Source organism: Trematomus bernacchii, unplaced genomic scaffold (genome assembly GCF_902827165.1).
Source record: "Trematomus bernacchii unplaced genomic scaffold, fTreBer1.1, whole genome shotgun sequence".
Taxonomy (NCBI): Eukaryota; Metazoa; Chordata; class Actinopteri; order Perciformes; family Nototheniidae; genus Trematomus; species Trematomus bernacchii.
In genome coordinates this window covers 5,721,978-5,741,762 of record NW_022987685.1, presented here as the reverse complement: position 1 = coordinate 5,741,762, position 19,785 = coordinate 5,721,978, and the positions used below count along the sequence as shown (strand labels likewise).

The 19,785-nt window shown below is 41.2% G+C and overlaps 2 protein-coding genes and 1 long non-coding RNA gene across 3 annotated transcripts; all 3 read right to left on the bottom strand.

Annotated features, from left to right (window-relative positions):
* Positions 1 to 3,442: 3,442 nt before the first annotated feature.
* Positions 3,443 to 5,214, bottom strand: LOC117487918. Its single transcript, XR_004556459.1, has 3 exons — positions 5,102 to 5,214; positions 4,308 to 4,367; positions 3,443 to 3,576 (listed from the first exon to the last, which is right to left on the bottom strand). It is a non-coding gene; the product is annotated as an uncharacterized LOC117487918 (long non-coding RNA).
* An 8,202-nt stretch (positions 5,215 to 13,416) lies between these two features.
* On the bottom strand, positions 13,417 to 14,324 carry LOC117487842 (salivary glue protein Sgs-3-like). Its single transcript, XM_034136561.1, has 2 exons — positions 13,909 to 14,324; positions 13,417 to 13,729 (listed from the first exon to the last, which is right to left on the bottom strand). The coding sequence occupies exons 1-2, from the start codon at positions 14,322 to 14,324 to the stop codon at positions 13,417 to 13,419; spliced, it is 729 nt and encodes a 242-aa protein (XP_033992452.1).
* A 262-nt stretch (positions 14,325 to 14,586) lies between these two features.
* LOC117487841 (keratin-associated protein 4-2-like) lies at positions 14,587 to 15,358 on the bottom strand. Its single transcript, XM_034136560.1, has 2 exons — positions 15,154 to 15,358; positions 14,587 to 14,900 (listed from the first exon to the last, which is right to left on the bottom strand). The coding sequence occupies exons 1-2, from the start codon at positions 15,356 to 15,358 to the stop codon at positions 14,587 to 14,589; spliced, it is 519 nt and encodes a 172-aa protein (XP_033992451.1).
* Positions 15,359 to 19,785: the final 4,427 nt, after the last annotated feature.

Here is a 19,785-nt window from a genome sequence, read left to right as displayed (position 1 = left end):
CAGTAGTGAGGTTGCACCGTTGATGGAGCAGCAGTAGTTGTAGGTGCTGCTGTTGTTGTTGCAACAGTTGTATGTGCTGCTGTTGTAGTCGCAACAGTAGTAGGGCCCTGCTGTTGTAGGTGTTGTAGCTGTTAGTTAGTTTGTAGGTGCTGCTGTTGTTGAGGCAACAGTAGTAGTTGCTGCTGTTGTAGGTGCAGCAAGTAGTTGTAGGTGGCACCGTTGTTGGAGACAGCAGTAGTTGTAGGTGCTGCGTTGTTGTTTGCAACAGCAAGTAGGGGCTGCAGTTGTAGGTGCAGCAGTAGGTAGTAGTTGTAGGTGGCACCGTTGTTGGAGCAGCAGTAGTTGTAGGTGCTGCTGTTGTTGTTGCAACAGCAGTAGGGGCTGCAGTTGTAGGTGCAGCAGTAGTTGTAGGTGGCACCGGTTGTTGGGAGCAGCAGGTAGTGAAGGTGCTGCCTTTGTTGTTGTTGCAGAACAGTAGTAGGGGCCTGCAGGTGTAGGTGCCGGCAGTAGTTGTAGGTTTGCACTGTTGTCGGAGAAGCAGTACTTGTAGGTGCTCCTGTGGTTGTGTGCAACAGTAGTAGGTGATGCTGTCGTAGGTGCATGCCAGTAGTTGTAGGTTGCACCGTTGTCGGTAAGCAGCAGTAGGTTTGTAGGTGCTGCTGTTGTTGTTGCAACAGTAGTAGGTGCTGCTGTCGTAGGTGCCGCAGTAGTTGTAGGTTGCACCGTTGTTGGAGCAGCAGTAGTTGTAGGTGCTGCTGTTGTTGTTGCAACAGTAGTAGTGATGCTGTCGTAGGTGCAGCAGTAGTTGTAGGTTGCACCGTTGTCGGAGCAGCAGTAGTTTGTAGGTGCTGCTGTTGTTGTTGCAACAGTAGTAGTTGCTGTGTTGTAGGTGCACCAGTAGTTGTAGGTGGCACCGTTGTTGGAGCAGCAGTAGTTGTAGTTGCTGCTGTTGTTGTTGCAACAGTAGTAGGTGCTGCTGTCGTAGGTGCAGCAGTAGTTGCTGGTGGCACCGTGTTGGAGCAGCAGTAGTTGTAGGTGCTGCTGTTGATGTTGCAACAGTAGTAGGGGCTGCAGTTGTAGGTGCGGCAGTAGTTGTAGGTGGCACCGTTGTTGGAGCAGCAGTAGTTGTAGTTGCTGCTGTTGTTGTTGCAACAGTAGTAGGTGCTGCTGTCGTAGGTGCAGCAGTAGTTGTAGGTGGCACCGTTGTTGGAGCAGCAGTAGTTGTAGTTGCTGCTGTTGTTGTTGCAACAGTAGTAGGGGCTGCAGTTGTAGGTGCGGCAGTAGTTGTAGGTTGCACTGTTGTCGGAGAAGCAGTACTTGTAGGTGCTGCTGTGGTTGTTGCAACAGTAGTACTTGCTGCTGTTGTAGGTGCAGCAAGTAGTTGCAGGTTGGCACCGTTGTTGGAGCAGCAGTAGTTTGTAGTTGCTGCTGTTGTTGTTGCAACAGTAGTAGGTGCTGCTGTCGTAGGTGCAGCAGTAGTTGTAGGTGGCACCGTTGTTGGAGCAGCAGTAGTTGTAGGTGCTGCTGTTGTTGTTGCAACAGTAGTAGGTGCTGCTGTTGTAGGTGCAGCAGTAGTTGTAGGTGGCACCGTTGTTGGAGCAGCAGTAGTTGTAGGTGCTGCTGTTGCAACAGTAGTAGGGGCAGCAGTTGTAGGTGCAGCAGTAGTTGTAGGTTGCACCGTTGTCGGAGAAGTAGTACTTGTAGGTGCTGCTGTGGGTTGTTGCAACAGTAGTAGGTGATGCTGTCGTAGGTGCAGCAGTAGTTAGTTGTAGGTTGCACCGTTGTCGGAGCAGCAGTAGTTGTAGGTGCTGCTGTTGTTGTTGCAACAGTAGTAGTTGCTGCTGTTGTAGGTGCAGCAGTAGTTGTAGGTGGCACCGTTGTTGGAGCAGCAGTAGTTGTAGTTGCTGCTGTTGTTGTTGCAACAGTAGTAGGTGCAGCTGTCGTAGGTGCAGCAGTAGTTGTAGGTGGCACCGTTGTTGGAGCAGCAGTAGTTGTAGGTGCTGCTGTTGTTGTTGCAATAGTAGTAGGTGCTGCAGTTGTAGGTGCAGCAGTAGTTGTAGGTGGCACCGTTGTTGGAGCAGCAGTAGTTGTAGGTGCTGCTGTTGTTGCAACAGTAGTAGGGGCAGCAGTTGTAGGTGCAGCAGTAGTTGTAGGTTGCACCGTTGTCGGAGAAGTAGTACTTGTAGGTGCTGCTGTGGTTGTTGCAACAGTAGTAGGTGATGCTGTCGTAGGTGCAGCAGTAGTTGTAGGTTGCACCGTTGTCGGAGCAGCAGTAGTTGTAGGTGCTGCTGTTGTTGTTGCAACAGTAGTAGGGGCTGCAGTTGTAGGTTGCAGCAGTAGTTGTAGGTTGCACCGTTGTCGGAGCATCAGTAGTCGTAGGTGCTGCTGTTGTTGTTGCAACAGTAGTAGGTGCTGCTGTCGAAGGTGCAGCAGTAGTTGTAGGTGCTGCTGTTGTTGTTGCAACAGTAGTAGGGGCTGCAGTTGTAGGTGCAGCAGTAGTTTTAGGTTTGCAACGTTGTCGGAGCAGCAGTAGATGTAGGTGCTGCTGTTGTTGTTGCAATAGTAGTAGGTGCTGCTGTTGTAGGTGCAGTTGTCGTAGGTGAAGCAGTAGTTGTAGGTTGCACCATTGTCGGAGCAGCAGTAGTTGTAATTGCTGCTGTTGTTGTTGCAACAGTAGAAGGGGCTGCAGTTGTAAGTGCAGCAGTAGTTTGTAGGTTGCACCGTTGTCGGAGCAGCAGTAGTTGTAGGTGCTGCTGTTGTTGCAACAGTAGTAGGGGCTGCAGTTGTAGTTGCGGCAGTTGTTGTAGGTTGCACTGTTGTCGGAGCAGCAGTACTTGTAGGTGCTGCTGTTGTTGTTGCAACAGTAGTAGGTGATGCTGTCGTAGGTGAAGCAGTAGTTGTAGGTGCTAATGTTGTTGTTGCAATAGTAGTAGGGTGCTGCTGTCGTAGGTGCTGGTGTCGTAGGTGCAGCAGTAGTTGCAGCAGTAGTTGTAGGTGCTGCTGTTGTTATTGCAACAGTAGAAGGAACTGCAGTTGTTGGTGCAGCAGTAGTTGTAGGTTGCACCGTTGTCGGAGCAGCAGTAGTTTGTAGGTGCTACTGTTGTTGTTGCAACAGTAGTAGGTGATTCTGTCGTAGGTGCAACAGTAGTTGTAGATTGCACCGTTGTCGGAGCAGCAGTAGTTGTAGGTACTGCTGTTGTTGTTGCAACAGTCGTAGTTGCTTGCTGTCGTAGGTGAAGCAGTAGTTGTAGGTTGCACCGTTGTCGGAGCAGCAGTAGTTGTAGGCGCTGCTGTTGTTGTTGCAACAGTAGTAGGTGCTGCTGTCGTAGGTGATGCAGTTGTTGTAGGTTGCACTGTTGTCGGAGCAGCAGTAGGTGTTAGGGGCTGCAGTTGTAGGTGCAGCAGTAGTTGTAGGTTGCACCGTTGTCAGAGCAGCAGTAGTTGTAGGTGCTGCTGTTGTTGTTGCAACAGTAGTAGGTGCTGCTGTCGTAGGTGATGCAGTTGTAGGTGAAGCAGTCGTTGGTGCAGGAGTTGTGGGGGCAGCAGTTGTTGAAGATGACGCAACTGTAAAAAAAACTGGACAAATATCTTTAGGGTCAATATTCTATGGCTCATGGAGTTGGGACACATTATCTGAGAGTTAGGAACCTAACCATTACTTTAATGTAAATCTCAGAACTGAGTGCCACATTTGTAAAATGTTCCTTCGGTTAAGCTTCTTTTCAAACGCTTTACACTTTATGCTTCTTAGTAAATACCATTTAATGTATACTGATTAGGGACCTCAATGTTCAGACATTTTCAACTAAATCAATTTTTAAATAGGCAATCTCTCAAAATGTATATTGCATGCAAAAAAACGAATTACTCGCCAAAACGGCATGAGATAAGCACTAGGTTGACATGCCTTGTAAGATAATACTCATAGTGTCTCTTAGAATCCATTTTTATTTCGATATTTGGAGCTGAGAGATCAAGGGACCCCTGTGAATATGACAAAGCCATTTTCTTCGTTGCCAAAGTTTACCCTTTTTATTCAACGTTATTTAACCACAACCCTAGCAATCTACCAAGAGCCCGCTATAGCCTCTTAAAGACACTAACATTTCCCATGGTGAAACAAGGTGAAGGTAAAGGGTTCAAAGTGAGTAAGAAATGAGACTACACTCTGTTTCTTTGTTTGTGACATATTTTATCAGTTGCTAGAACTTCACCTTAACTTTATGTTGTGTCGTTTCCTACACCTTATCCACTCTTTTTATATAAAAAAACATTCATAGCAATCGGTTTATCATCATAAAGCTTACCTATTAAAATCAGGGAAATTGATACGATCCGTCCGACATCCATCCTCTTTTCCTTTGAATCTATAAAATCAAGCAAAACAGATATTTTCTCACAAAATTGGCAGGGTAAAGCCTTTTTTACACCAGTTTTAGAACTATTAATCATTTAGTAGTACAAAGTCTTCAAATGATAGTATTCAGTGTTGCAGTAATTGTATTTTTTTAAAGCTATAGGTACCTAACACATCCAATGTAAAACAGTTTGATACCAACAAATGTATAACAATATGTCCCCACCTCATTATAATTCATGTTCTGTAGTAATGTGTTTTTATTACATGTACAGCACTTTGGCTCGACCAAAAATCGCTTTTAAATGTGCTTTATAAATAAAACTTGATTTGATTTGATTTGATGTTCTGAATCCCATATATTGAAACAACTTTGATAAAATGCAACTTTTTCTTCTGTAAAGGTCATCTGTGTTTCAGCATACTGTACAACAATTGTATTAATGTGGTTTACTAACAAAATACTTGACACAAACATTGGTCACTTTAAATAAAGAAATAATGTATACCTATGTTTAAAAAAAACATGTTTATAATAGAATAACAATGTGTTTTATCTGAAACAGTGCATTTTTCTACACGCCGCAAAATGAAATGTTATATTGTACTTAGTGAAATGGAAAACACATATTTAATATGTGAAAAGACTGCCACACACACACAGACACACAAACACACACAGACACTCACACACAAAAACAATTTCAGACGAAACCCTGCAAATTTACCAAAAAATGTACTTACCCATCATTAAGAGATAAAAGATGAAAAGTTATAAAATCGCTTTTTCTATCTGAATTCAATGTACCAAACTATTTCAGTGTCTTTTTGATATAGTCCTTTTCAAGTCTGGGAGATTGCAAACCTCTCCTCTTATATGACAGTCCTCATCTCTACCAAGGCCTTTATATTGGAATGAAATAAAGGCTTATGACGTGGCTCAAAGGTCATACATTTTTTAAATATGTTGCTACACCTCAGCAACAAACTCAACCAAATATCTGGATAGAGAATGTCAGACGTCAACCTGTCAGTTTGATGACTCATATTCAAATTATTTCCTCTCCTTTTGTCTGAGGAACAGGTTACTTTGGCAATCCATCATGTGAATGTTGAAGGAGGTTCCACCAGTGTTACAGAAGGTTAGGGTCAGATTCCTTAGTCCTTCTATTTCTGTCGGCACCATCAGATCTAAAGCAAACACTGTTATGATTTTTAGTCCCAGTAGCAACGAAGCTTGTTGACATACATTGGGCGATAATTGTAAATTCAACCAAAAGCTTAAATAAACAGGAACATATTCATAATTGTAATTTGTTAATCCATCCATTTCATCCTGCTTATCCAGATCAGGTTCATTTAAATAAGTATGTCCATAAAGATTGTATATTTATCTTGATAGAAAGAATCGGAAAAAGATACACTAAAAAAACATGTTGTCTTTTTCTTCTGGTCTTTATATTTTTGAAATGTATTTGTCTTACTAAGAACAATATACTGCAAGTATAAACTTGAACAATTATGTATTTTACATTGAGATTGAGGTTGGAGAAAAAATACTGGTTGATTTTCACTGTTTATTAAATGCAGTGATTTCATGCGGCATCACATTTTTATAAATATAAATACTATTTAGTGTTTTTCTTTGTTTGATTAGGCAATTGCTTTTGTTTTTTGCATTTCTTCCTGCTCAATTAGCACTTTACTTGAAATCTATATTTATTTGTTAGTCATAACACGGTTGAGTCATTTCTAAAGGATTTCATACCTCATATCATTAGCAAAGCCAGTCATATAATGTCACGCACATTCGTTTGAATGTCATTTCTACACAAGAAGTGGAGCAGGTTATTTTTGTAGGTTGTATTGTACAGAGATCACCTGTCAATCACACAGTGTTGTTGATCATTGGACAATCATTATTTTAAACCAAATTTGTGAACGAGTCACCCTAAACATGGGATATTTGCATAAAGACTTAAGAAACACAATGATTTGAATTTTACTGACAAAAAAAAAACGTTTTCCTTATGTACGATTTATAGTTCATTTAAATACAAGTCTCTTTTTGTGCGATTTCATCTGTGGCAATGTGTTCGCATGTGCTACAGCATGTCTTGTCCAGCTCTCCCTTGTTAAAGAGATTATTAGTCTAAATGGGAATCTGCTGGTGAAATAACAATTAAATAATAAACAAAAGAACAGATCATGCAGATAATTTTTCATCCACATTTATAAATGAAGTCCTTTTATTAAATTTGTTTTAAATAACTGTGAGTCACAGCATTGTAAGATTTTATATTTTAGACTTAAGTCAGTAATCATCTGGTTAATAACAAGGATTCAGCAAATTTGGAACATAACATTAACTGTACAAAGGTGTGCAACCATTATACTAAAGACAAAGTAGTACATATAGTATAAATGTTGGGGACACAACCCAATAAGAAGAAGGTCCCCAAACTACTTTGTGCTAAATCAAAGCACAACTTAAATGTATCTAATGTTTTATTACGATTGCATAAGATGTTAACTTTTGTCTATAGCCTCATTTTAATGAATCACTACTTGATCTGTCTGTGCTGCGACTGATATGCATGCACACACCCATATTGAGACACACTATTCCTTGTTTCCATTATACCTGCAGCTAATGGTTACTCTTGTTTAAAGCGTTTGTGTGAGTTAAGTGTCAGTTAAACAAAAATATTATTTAGTTAGTGAGCTACGTGGAGATGGCTGGACACTTTTATCACCCTCTATCCTCTTGTTTGCGCCCTTGCAAAGGCATGCAGTAGTCTGTAAGAACATTTGTTAACATTTAACATGTTTTGCAAAATGTATTTAGATAATTCGTCAAAGTTAAGATTTATATTTACTTTAATTTGTGGAGTGACAAATATGCAGCATATTTAATAATGTTTTTTTTTGACCAAATAAATTGACTGGATTTCTTAAATGTTGGCTTCAGTTATACTGTAATGTATAACTGTGCAATAGTTTGCATTAATAATTAAACTGTGCAATACTTCAAGTTAAAGTCAACTTTATTGTCTTTCAGTTTGTTTGTACAGACAGAGGGATCGAAATACTGTTTCCCACAATCACAAGAAAAACAAAAATGCAAATATATATATACAAATATTTATAATAATATGTATATACACATACATAATCAACATCGACACATATATATCCACACATTAAAAAGCATAAATAAAGGCACAACAGTACAAAAACAACAGTCATCACTTTGGCACTTTCTACTCTGTATATTTTTTTAGCACCAATCAGTTGTTTAGCATTCATATCATTACTTATTGAAATGTATTCAGGGGTTTTTCTAGAAAAAGATAGTATGAGTATATAGTATTCAGAGCTCCGTAAAAGCAAAGCTGTCAATGCTGTCAAACGTTCTATTTGACACGATTTTCATATTTTGGAGTAATTATACTTTTTTTTTTGACGAACAGAAATATTGTTTTTCTGGCATCACTCTAAAATGTTAAGAAGAAAATAGTCATTCTGGTATGAGGGCGCACGCCTGGTTTAGACAAATCCCTCGTATAAATACCCTTTTTTCAAATGTATTGACGTTGTATTTTAGGGTTAGGGTTAGGTGTTGAAGTACAATGTAAACATTTTACTTTAACATCAGTATATCTTTTTGGAATTCATTTTGATTTAATTGTATAATATTCTTAAATGGAGCAACAACCAAATTACCAAATCAAATTCCCCCTCCTTTGGTAACAATATAGTTTTTCTTATTATGAGTGTGAGTGTTTTATGGAAAGTATTATTGAAATACCGTAAAAGGGTTAATCGGAGAAGGTTAGTGTTTGTAGCCTTTATTTAACCAGGTAAAAAATCCCATTGAGATCAACGATCTCTTTTTCAAGGGAGACCTGCAGTACATTGGTTACACATAAAAACAACAGAAAACAAAAAGGACATCACAATATAATTACAGGGGTATAAATTAGCAACCTATTCACAATGACAGGTATCTAATAACATTTCATCCAGCCGTGCTTTAAAATGATGCAAAGGAACCAAAATGCTCAGTTTCAATTTGTTTTGCATAGTGTTCCAAGCTAGAGGAGCAGCGCACATAAAAGCTTTAGTACCTAAAACAGTCCGAGCACTTGGCACATGTAATAAAAACACATCCTGGGATCTCAGGCAATAGCTACTTGCCACTCTCTGTGAGATCAAAGAGCATATATAAGTCGGTAGTTTACCCAGCATGGCTTTATAGATGAATATGTACCAATGACTGAGCCTCCGTACAGTAAGTGAAGGCAGACCTGCCTTGGCATACAGGGTACAGTGATGAGTAAGTGCTTTACAGTTAGTAACAAATCTCAGAGCACTGTGATAGGCGGCATCTAACCTTTCCAGTCAATGGGCAGGTGCATTCATATATATCAAATCACCATAGTCCAGCACAGGTAAAAAGGTCACAGTGACTAGCCTTTTCCTGGCTTCAAAAGAGAAACAGGACTTGTTTCTAAAAAAGAAACCTAGTCTAACCCTCAGCTTTTTAAGCAGATTAATGACCTGAAGTTTAAAAGTAAGACAATCATCAAGCCAGATACCAAGGTATTTATAACAGGTAACCACTTCGAGTACTTGTCCTTGCATAGTAACAATATCCAAAGCAGTCTCTGGAGTCCTTCATATACAAACATATGTTAGTATTACCTGCAGAAAGCATCATCATCAGGTCAGCAGACTGGAGGGAAAGCAGTTGGAGGTCTAACAGTGTCTCATTGATAAGATCTTTACTTTTCTTTGGGGTTTAATATTCAGAATATTGTTCAGTAGGGCTGCATCTACCATTTGCTATGAATTATTATTGATTATTTATTACCTTACTTTTGTCAAAAGGTTTATAAAATTTCTGAAAAACAAAACATTCATCACAAGTTCCCAGAGCCCAAGGTTTCATCTTCAAATGCTTATTTTGTTTGACAAACAGCCCACGCCCAATTATATTCTGTAAAGTATCATCCAGAGATCAGATCAGCTAAACAATTATTGATTACGATTCACACTGGCTCCTGTATGATGCTGGTTTAAAACTACGATTCAGGAAATTATGTTACAGGGTTTGAAAGTTTGTTCATCTCTAATGCCTCATTGGAAAATAAATAATCGCGCTGGAATTCCCCATAGTATGATTTACCACCCACTTAGGACAATGATACACTATCATAAAGGATGACATAAATAGTTTATTATAAATAGTTTTATTTTATTTTATCATTGTTATCAGATCATTAGGAAGACAGCAAAATAGATTGACAAAAATAAAGGAAAGCTCTCAGGACACACATATGTATAATGATATAAATACACAATAATATTACAGTAAATGGCTAATTACACAAGATATTCTATACTGTACAGTAATTAGTAACCCAACCTACAGCATACATGTGCTTGGAGCAAAGAGCACACCTTTGCACATTCAAATTCTAGTAACTAGTTAAGATTGTTAACTTTACTCACCAAGAAGCTCTTAAAGTGTACATGTTAAAGTTAAATTCATCAATGATTTGAAGATATAGTGTCTTTAGTGTTAGTTAATGATTTACATAATTCATAATAGGCTAATTATTATTGTGATTAATTAATGGACTAAGTGATTAAAGTTATATTTTTTATCATGTCTACATTATCATGTCTCAGTTTTTTTTTAACGAGAAACAAATTCCTTTTTCATAATAGTGATGGAAGTCATGTTGTGATTACAATTCAAATAGTAAAAACAGCCCTAATGCTATTGCTGGTTTGATAGTATCCATGACAACAGAAAGAGGCAGGATGCGGTGACAAGACTGATCTTGTGTCTTACTCCACTTGAAGCTGTAAATGAGAACCAAAAGAAACAAAACATTAAATCAACAAAAATTAGAATTTTCTTTTTGTTTTATTAAGTAGCACTCAGTATTTACTTACATATGCCATTTACGCTAATGGAGCTGCCTTCAATGTCGAATCCAACGACTGTTGAAGCTGCGTTGATCAAAGTGTTCGCAATCTGAGTGCTATTAGGAGCAGATATGCTTACAAATGAAACGTCAATGACGTTGATGATTGATCCGTTACTGCAGAGAGAGAAAATATTATATTGTTTGAAATATCAGATTTAGGATCCTACTCTTTATTATAAAACTTTAATAGTCTTAAAAGATTACCTGAATGAAACAACATCTAGTGATTCGAAGGATGAAGGGAATGCCTTTTGGAAAACAGGTGTAAGCTGTAGAAACACAAAACAAAATAAACATTTTTTTCACATAAACAATTGCCTTGGAATTTAAAGCTTTACTCATTTATATGACTTGATCTTTATTGGTCTTTCATCAATTTAATAATTCCTTATCGAAGTATGGAAACTGGAGTAGGTTTCTCATATTTTGAGTGGGTGCGTTACAGTAGCTCTCTGATAACATAATGCAATAAGAAAAGTTACCTGATTCTTAATCATTGTAGCCCGACCTTTGTAAACAGCAGAAGATGGATTCAGCAAGTCACTCGTAAATGTGTCTAGAACAGATCTGAAAGTCACCCTTTTTGTTATAAGGGCTATAGTAGTATGTGCTGTAGTCGCAAGTCGAGCCGTTGTAGGTGCTGCAGTTTTAGGTTTAGCAGTTGTAGGTGCTGCAGTTTTAGGTTTAGCAGTTGTTGGTGCTGCCGTTTTAGGTTTAGCAGTTGTAGGTGCTGTAGTTATAGCTGGGACTGGACCTGCTGTAAAAACAGACATATAAATATTATGTTAATATGTATCAGTGCCCAAACCAAGAGGATTTATGTTTAATTTGTTTTAGGTAAAACCCTGGTGCCAGTTTTACAGAAAAATATCAATAATGAAGGGCTTACAAAAATATATTTGTTCTGAAGTTTCTTAGGAAAAAGTATTCTTGCAACAAATAACAATTTATTTACAAGATATGACATTAAACAATACACAACTGTCAACTGAAAATCATTAAAGTAGTGTTCATTAATTTTGTCTTTACCTACATTTTTTCCTTAGCGACATACTTTTGTTAGTAAATTATTTATAAACCAAGCATGCGCAGCAAATGTTATTCAAAATGGTTTAGAAACTTATTGGAGAGAAACATTGTGTTGTGTTTACTTACATTCAACTTTGACTGAATCAGGACTTATGCTCACGTCGAAGGTACTGTTGGTATTATTTACAGCTTCTACTAAGGTTTGAACCACTTCATTATTCTGTGGGAGATCTGCAAGAGGAGTAGTGCTCTTGAACACAACTCCCATTTCTGCTCAGTTCCGGGCGCCCTTATTACTGATAAAGCGCTGTTTATAACATCAAATGAAAAAAGAGAACAATTATGATATGAAAGACTCTGTCTTGTGTCGTCTGATTTACATGTGTCACTATCAACACTAAAGAATTTGTCTTTGTGAGACCCAAATCCGGAAACCTTTTTTACCTGAGCTTTTTCACCTTGCAGTGGGAAAATTTGTTTCCAAATTTGGCTTTGTATATCTTAGAACACTGCAAAAAAAAAGCAACATTGAAAGACTTTTAGTAACTTTTGTCACAATATGCTTAAAATAAAAATTCAGAGATACTCAAATCCAGGTGATATAACAAAAAAACATTCACCGTGTGAAGAAGTCGTGTTTCTAATTCTTTGTATTCTGGGCTTGTGTTGTCATTATAAGCATCAATAAATGGTTCTCCCTCCATGGCTGCTGTGATGACGTACGTTGGAGCAGCAGCAGTCGTAGGTGCTGCAGTTGTAAGTGCAGCAGTTGTGGGTGCTGCAGTTGTAGGTGAATCAGTTCTAGGTGCTGCAGTTGTAGGTGAAGCAGTTGTAGGTGCTGCAGTTGTAGGGGCAGCAGTCGTAGGTGTTGCAGTTGTAGGTGAAGCAGTTGTAGGTGCTGCAGTTGTAGGTGCAGCAGTTGTCAGTGCAGCAGTCGTAGGTGCTGCAGTTGTAGGGGCAGCAGTTGTGGGTGCTGAAGTTGTGGGTGCAGCAGTTGTGGGTGAAGCAAGTAGAGTAGGTGCTGCAGTTGTAGGGGCAGCTGTTGTATGTGCAGAAATCATAGGGGGCAGTAGTTGTAGGGGCTGCAGTTGTAGGTGCAGCAGTTGTAGGTGCAGCAGTGTAAGGTGCGCAGTTGTAGGGGCATCAGTAGTAGGTGCAGCAGTCGTAGGTGCAGCAGTTGTAGGGTGCAGCAGTTGTAGGGGCATCAGTAGTAGGTGCAGCAGTCGTAGGAGATGCAGTTGTTTGGCGCATCAGTTGTAGGTGCTGCTGTTGTAGCTTCAGCAGTTTTAGGTGCAGCAGTCGTAGGTGAAGCAGTTGTTTGGGCAGCGGTCGTAGAAAAAGCAGTTGTAGGCGAAGCAGTTGTAAGTGCATTAGTCATTGGAGCAACAGTTGTAGGCGAAGCAGTCGTTGGAGCAGCAGTTGTAGGTGCAGCAGTTGTAGGTGATGCAGTTGTAGGCTCAGCAGTTGTAGGTGCTGCAGTTGTTGGGGCAACAGTCGTAGTACAGCAGTTGTGGGTGCTATTGTCGTAGGGCAGCAGTTGTAGGTACAGCAGTTGTTGGGGCGTCAGAGTAGCTGCAGCGGTTGTAGTCAGCAGTTGTTGGGGAAGCAGTTGCCAGGGCAACAGTCGTAGGTGCAGCCATTGTAGATTGCTGCAGTTTTAGGGGCATCAGTTGCAGGTGCAGCAGTCATAGGAGATGCAGTTGTAGGCCGCACCAGTTTGTAGGTGCTGCTGTTGTAGCTTCTGCAGTCTTAGGTGTAGCAGTCATTGGAGCAGCAGTTGTAGGTGCTGCAGTTGTGGATGCTGCTGTTGTAGGGTCAGCAGTTTTAGGTGCAGCAGTCGTAGGTGAAGCAGTTGTTGGGGCAGCGGGCGTTGGCAAAGCAGTTGTAGGCACAGCAGTTGTAAGTGCATTAGTCGTTGGAGCAACCGTTGTAGGCGAAGCAGTCGTTGGAGCAGCAGTTGTTGGTGCTATTGTTGTAGGGGCAGCAGTCTTAGCCGAAACAGTTGTCGGGGCAGCTGATGTAGCCACATCAGTTGTAGGTGCTGTAGTTGTAGCCACAGCAGTTGTAGGTGCTGCAGTTGTAGGAGAAGCAGTGGTAGGCGCTGCAGTTGTTGGAGCAGCATTGGTAGTTGCAGCAGTTGTACGCGATGCAGTGGTAATTGCAGCAGTCGTGGGTGCAGCAGTTGTATGCGATGCAGTTGTAGGCACAGCAGTTGTAGGTGCAGCAGTTGTTGGAGCAGCAGTTGTAGGAGCAACAGTAGTAGCAGCAGCGGTTGTAGCCACAGCAGTTGTAGCCTCTGCAGTTGTAGGTGCTGCTTTTGTCAGGGCAACAGTTGTATGTTCTGTTGTTGTCAGGGCAATAGTTGTAGGTGCTGAAGTTTTAGCCACAGCAGTTGTAGGTGCTGCAGTTGTAGCTTCTGCAGTTGTAGGTGCAGCAGTCGTTGGAGCAGCAGTTGTCGGAGCAACAGTAGTAGCTGCAGCGGTCGTAGCCGCAGAAGTTGTAGGTGATGCAGTTGTAGGCACAGCAGTTGTAGGTGCAGCAGTTGTTGGGGCGTCAGTAGTAGCTAGAACGGTTGTAGCAGCAGTAGTTGTAGGTGCAGCAGTTGTAGGCTCAGCAGTTGTAGGCTCAGCAGTTGTAGGTGCTGCAGTTGTTGGGGCAACAGTCGTAGGTACAGCAGTTGTGGGTGCTATTGTTGTAGGGGCAGCAGTTGTAGGTGCAGCAGTTGTTGGGGCGTCAGTAGGAGCTGCAGCGGTTGTAGCAGCAGCAGTTGTTGGGGAAGCAGTTGTCAGGGCAACAGTTGTAGGTGCAGCCGTTGTAGATGCTGCAGTTGTAGGGGCATCAGTTGTAGGTCCAGCAGTCATAGGAGATGCAGTTGTAGGCGCACCAGTTGTAGGTGCTGCTGTTGTAGCTTCTGCAGTCTTAGGTGTAGCAGTCATTGGAGCAGCAGTTGTAGGTGCCGCAGTTGTGGGTGCTGCTGTTGTAGGGTCAGCAGTTTTAGGTGCAGCAGTCGTAGGTGAAGCAGTTGTTGGGGCAGCGGACGTTGGCAAAGCAGTTGTAGGCACAGCAGTTGTAAGTGCATTAGTCGTTGGAGCAACCGTTGTAGGCGAAGCAGTCGTTGGAGCAGCAGTTGTTGGTGCTATTGTTGTAGGGGCAGCAGTCTTAGCCGAAACAGTTGTCGGAGCAGCTGATCTAGCCACATCAGTTGTAGGTGCTGTAGTTGTAGCCACAGCAGTTGTAGGTGCTGCAGTTGTAGGAGAAGCAGTGGTAGGCGCTGCAGTTCTTGGAGCAGCATTGGTAGTTGCAGCAGTTGTACGCGATGCAGTGGTAATTGCAGCAGTCGTGGGTGCAGCAGTTGTATGCGATGCAGTTGTAGGCACAGCAGTTGTAGGTGCAGCAGTTGTTGGAGCAGCAGTTGTAGGAGCAACAGTAGTAGCAGCAGCGGTTGTAGCCACAGCAGTTGTAGCCTCTGCAGTTGTAGGTGCTGCTTTTGTCAGGGGCAACAGTTGTATGTTCTGTTGTTGTCAGGGCAATAGGTTGTAGGTGCTGAAGTTTTAGCCACAGCAGTTGTAGGTGCTGCAGTTGTAGGAGAAGCAGTGGTAGGCGCTGCAGTAGTTTCAGGAGCAGTGGTAAGTGCATCAGTTGTAGCCTTGATAGTTGTAGGTGCAGAAGTCATTGGCGAAGCAGTTGTCGGGGCATCAGATGTAGCCGCATTAGTTGTAGGTGCTGCAGTTGTAAGTGCTGAGGTTGTTGGAGCAGTAGTCGTACGGGAGGCAGTTGTTGGGGCAGAAGTTGTAGGTTCTGCAGTTGTTGGGGCAGCAGTCGTAGATGCAGCAGTTGTATGTGAAACGGCTGTCGGGGCAGCAGTTGTTGGAGCAGCAGTGGTAGGGACTGCAGTGGTTGGTGCAGCAGTTGCAGACTCAGCAGTTGTAGGTGCTGCAGTTGTCGGGGCAACAGTCGTGGGTGCAGCCATTGTAGGTGCTGCAGTTGTAGGTGCTGCAGTTGTTGGAACAGCAGTGGTAGGCCAAGCAGTTGTAGGTGCTGCAGTTGTAGGGGCTTCAGTTGTAGGTGCAGCAGTTGTAGGTGATGCAGTTGTATGCACAGCAGTTGTAGGTGCAGCAGTTGTTGGGGCAACAGTAGTAGCTGCAGCTGTTGTAGCAGCAGCAGTTGTAGGCGCAGCAGTTGTAGGTGAAGCAGTTGTAGGTGCAGCAGTTGTAGGCACAGCAGTTGTAGCAGTTGTTGATGCAACTGTTACAAAATATCAATGGTTAGAGACCAATAGATATCTTAAGGGGAAATATCAGCTCAACATTCTAAGGCACACATTATTTGAAAGTTTGGAACCTAACCATTACTTTAATGTAAAGCTCAGAACTGAGTGCCACATTTCTCTATTTATTAATCTCTAATAAAATGTTCCCTCGTTTAAGCCTCTTTTGAACTCTTGGTAAAACCATTTGTGTATCCTGATTAGGGACCTCAATTTTCAGACAATACAGTAATTATTAACCCAACCTTCAACATACATGTACTTGAGTTGTGTTAAGCCAGGGGTCTGCAACCTTTTTAAACAAAAGAGCCATTTTGCCCCCTTTTCCACCAATTTTTTTTTTCTGGAGCCGCAAAACATATTTGATAGCTTGATAGCTTATAAAGTTGTATTTATTGTTATATCATAGACAAAAATTACAGTTTTTTTGCATTTATTATTTATTACATTACAGAAAAATGTTTACCTCTAATAATAAACAAATAACTCTTATAAGGAGAATAAAAAAAATTAGGGCTGTCAAGTTAACGCGTTAACGCGTTAATAACGCGTTAACGCAAAAAAAATTAACGCCACTAATTATTTTAACGCGATTAACGCATGTGTATTTTTTGTCCTCGGCCGCCGTAGTTTCAGAGCGCATCGAGTGTAAAATACCATCGACAAGCTGATGCTGACAGCCCCGCTCCTGCCACCCGCTTGTGGCAGACCACACTTCCACGCTCACTGGCAGGCCCGGACTGGCCATCGGGAGGACCGGGAAGGAGTGTGTATGTGTGGCGCGACTCGCGCGAGCGAGGCACACCTTACGTGTTGTTGTTGTTAGCATCTGGTGCTAGCTAGCTGCGCTAACAGATATAAGGAGCTGTTTCAATGACATTTCGCCGACAACTGCGCCGAGCACTTGACTTTATGCAGGTAGCCAGACAGTGGGACATTGTACGAAAAGTCAGCACACTCAGCACGGATAGTGCGCGCAACATGATTGCAGCGTCCAGGCAGCTCCCATTCGAGCATATATGCCTTGAGCTGCACATAGCTCCAACGATCCATCACAGTGTCTCCACACACACACACACACACACACACACACACAACACACACACACACACACACACACACACACACACACACACACACACACACACACACACCACACACACACACACACACACACACACACACACACACACACACACACAGTATTATTGTATGAGAGAGGTTCTAGGTTGAATTGAGGTGAATATTTGTAATGTTCAGAGGTTGTTGTGTTTAATATTCATGAGAATATTGTCATTGTTCAAATGATAATAAACAAACATATAAAGCATATTTGTCCACTCATATGTTGATAAGAGTATTACAAACTTGAAAGATATCCCTCTAAGGTACATTTAGAACAGATAAAAAATGTGCGATTAATTTGCGATTAATCGCGATTAACTATGGACAATCATGCGATTAATCGCGATTAAATATTTTAATCGACTGACACCCCTAAAAAAATATATAAAGGCCTACTTGAAAATAAATCAACACAGCACTTGGGGAGTCCTTTGCACATTTGAAGAAAATGAATATAATTAAAATGGGTCCACTATGAAATAAATAAAACATATAGCTGCACCCTAAAAAGAGTTAACTGATTGAATTATGACTGAAGATCATCAGCTGTCTTCCTCTTCCGTGTTTTTCCTCCAATACGTAAAGGCTGCAGCACCTTTGACAACTTCTCTCAACATATCAAATATACCGGTAAGCCAGCATTGTTTGCTGTGAAAGCATATAACTCTGTCCACGCAGAATTAAACCCTCTGTGTTCCTCCGATACTTTTATTTTCTTTGATCTATCCATAGTTCGCTCATCGAGCCGGGGGTCAGGTTATTCACCTGCAAGAAAAGGCGCTGGCGCGGGACCGTAGCAGGATATGACGCATATTTTAGTTGACTTAATTAAAACCGTTTTTAAAAAAAAATTATGTGTCACAGTATCACCTCAAAATACAAGATACGAAACATTTTCAACCGTGCAACAAAATATAAATAGTCCTTCAAATATTTTCATTTTATTTCCTTCTTATTTTTGTCTAAGCTCAAGGGAGCCAGAGTAGAGGGCTTAAAGAGCCGCATGCGGCTCGAGAGCCGCGGGTTGCCGACCCCTGTGTTAAGCAAAGAGCACACTTTACTTCTAGTGAGCAGTTAAAATTGTAAACATTACTAACTGAGAAGCTCTAAAAGACTCCATGTAAAAGTTACATTCTTTGAATATATAGTGTATTTGGTGTTATTTACAGCCTTTCTTAGTTTTTATTAACCGATATAACATACTTTGATGACCGTTTTTTATTTTTTATTTAGTGAAGATATTTGTAAATCATTTCAAAAAGTATTTTGCAAGAGAACTGTCTATTACATATTTCTTTTTTGTCAGAGGCAATTCACTTGGACAATGGTTGATGCTGCTTGTTACTAAAGGAGGAATGTATCTCTCAGTCTGCCTGGAGGTGTTTTTATAAACAAGAGTCCAAATAAACTATGCACCACTCCTTGTTCTCTAGTTTTTGACAAACATGAATCTCTGATACAACAAAGGCTGAGACCTGCTGACGGACACTATTGTGAAATTTAGTTAAATGAAATCACACAGCAGAAAATTGTGTGAGATGCTCTGACGGCAAGAGTGTTATTTTCTAGTGTGGCTATTTTTACTTGTTTGACAATACTAAACACAACATTAGTATTTGTCACCTAAAATATTTCTATTGTACAGTGATCAGTGAAGCAAGGGTAATTTGTACATCATTATTTCAATAATTTGTTAACATTCATTTAACATAATTGTTCTTATTATTCTAGTGATGTACCTCAATAATCATTTTTAAAGTAGGCAATCTTTTAAAAAATATATTGCATGCAGAAAGACAAATTACTCGCCAAAACTGCATGAGATAAGCACTAGGTTGACATGTTGAGCCTGTTAATAGGAGACTCATATGGCGCGTTTCCACTACAGCACGGAGCACGGTTTAAGAGGGCTGTGACGTCAGCGGCCCGTTTTTGGTTGCGTTTCCACTTGGCCTAGTACCGGCCGGCCTAATTCACAGTTTTTCTGGCCTCATAAAATCGTGGGTCGAGGGCCAGAGACAACGAGGCTGAGTCGGGCTGAGTATGCTAAACTAGAGAGAGAATCGCTGGCAAGGGGGCTACAACTACAACAAGATGGACATATTTGACCGTGATTTAATTGTAATACACGTTTCAAAATGAGGCCGAAGTAACAACATACTGATACCGGTTAGTAAAAATCATGAATTAATGCTTTGACAAGTCTGCAGACAGACGGCAGGCGAAAAACCTTTTAAAATGCGTGTTTTCTAAATGGAGATTGGCTAAGCTAACGCAGTATATGCTCCGACCGTCCACACTCACAACAACGGCCTATACAGACATAAATAAAGCAGCGACTGTATTCGCCATGACACAGGCAGTCTGTGGTTTGTACTTGTTTAACTTTTGTCTTGTTTCTGAACATATATGAGGAGCTGTGAGCTCTGAGTGCTAACAGCTAACGGCTGTGTTGTTTTTCTGGGGTTCTCATTGAAGTTGACGTCACCGCTCCGCCTACACTGGGTTACTATAGATACTACCCCAGTTCCTAAACTGTAATGGAAATGCGCCATAAAGTGAGCCAGTCCTAACGAGGCCTAGCCATACCGAGCGAGGCCGAGCGAGGCCGTGTAGTGGAAATGCGCCAATAGTGTCCCTTAGAATACATTTGTATTCAGATATGTGGAGCTGAGAGGTCAAGGGATCCCTGTGAATATGACAAAGCCAATTTCTTCCTTGCCAGAGTTTACCATTTTTCTTACACCATTATTTAAACACATCCGTAACAATCTACCAAGAGCCTGCTACAGCCTCTTAAAGACAGTAAAATGTCCTATGGCGAAACTGATTGTTTTAAAAGGTGATTAACAAGTGAAACTAGACACTGTTTCTTTGTTTTGGACATATTTTATGAGTTGCAAGGACTCCACGTTAACTTCCTGTTGTGTCGTTTCCTACATATTTTCCACACCTTTTTAATAAAAAACCTTCATAGTAATCGTTATATCATCACACAACTTACC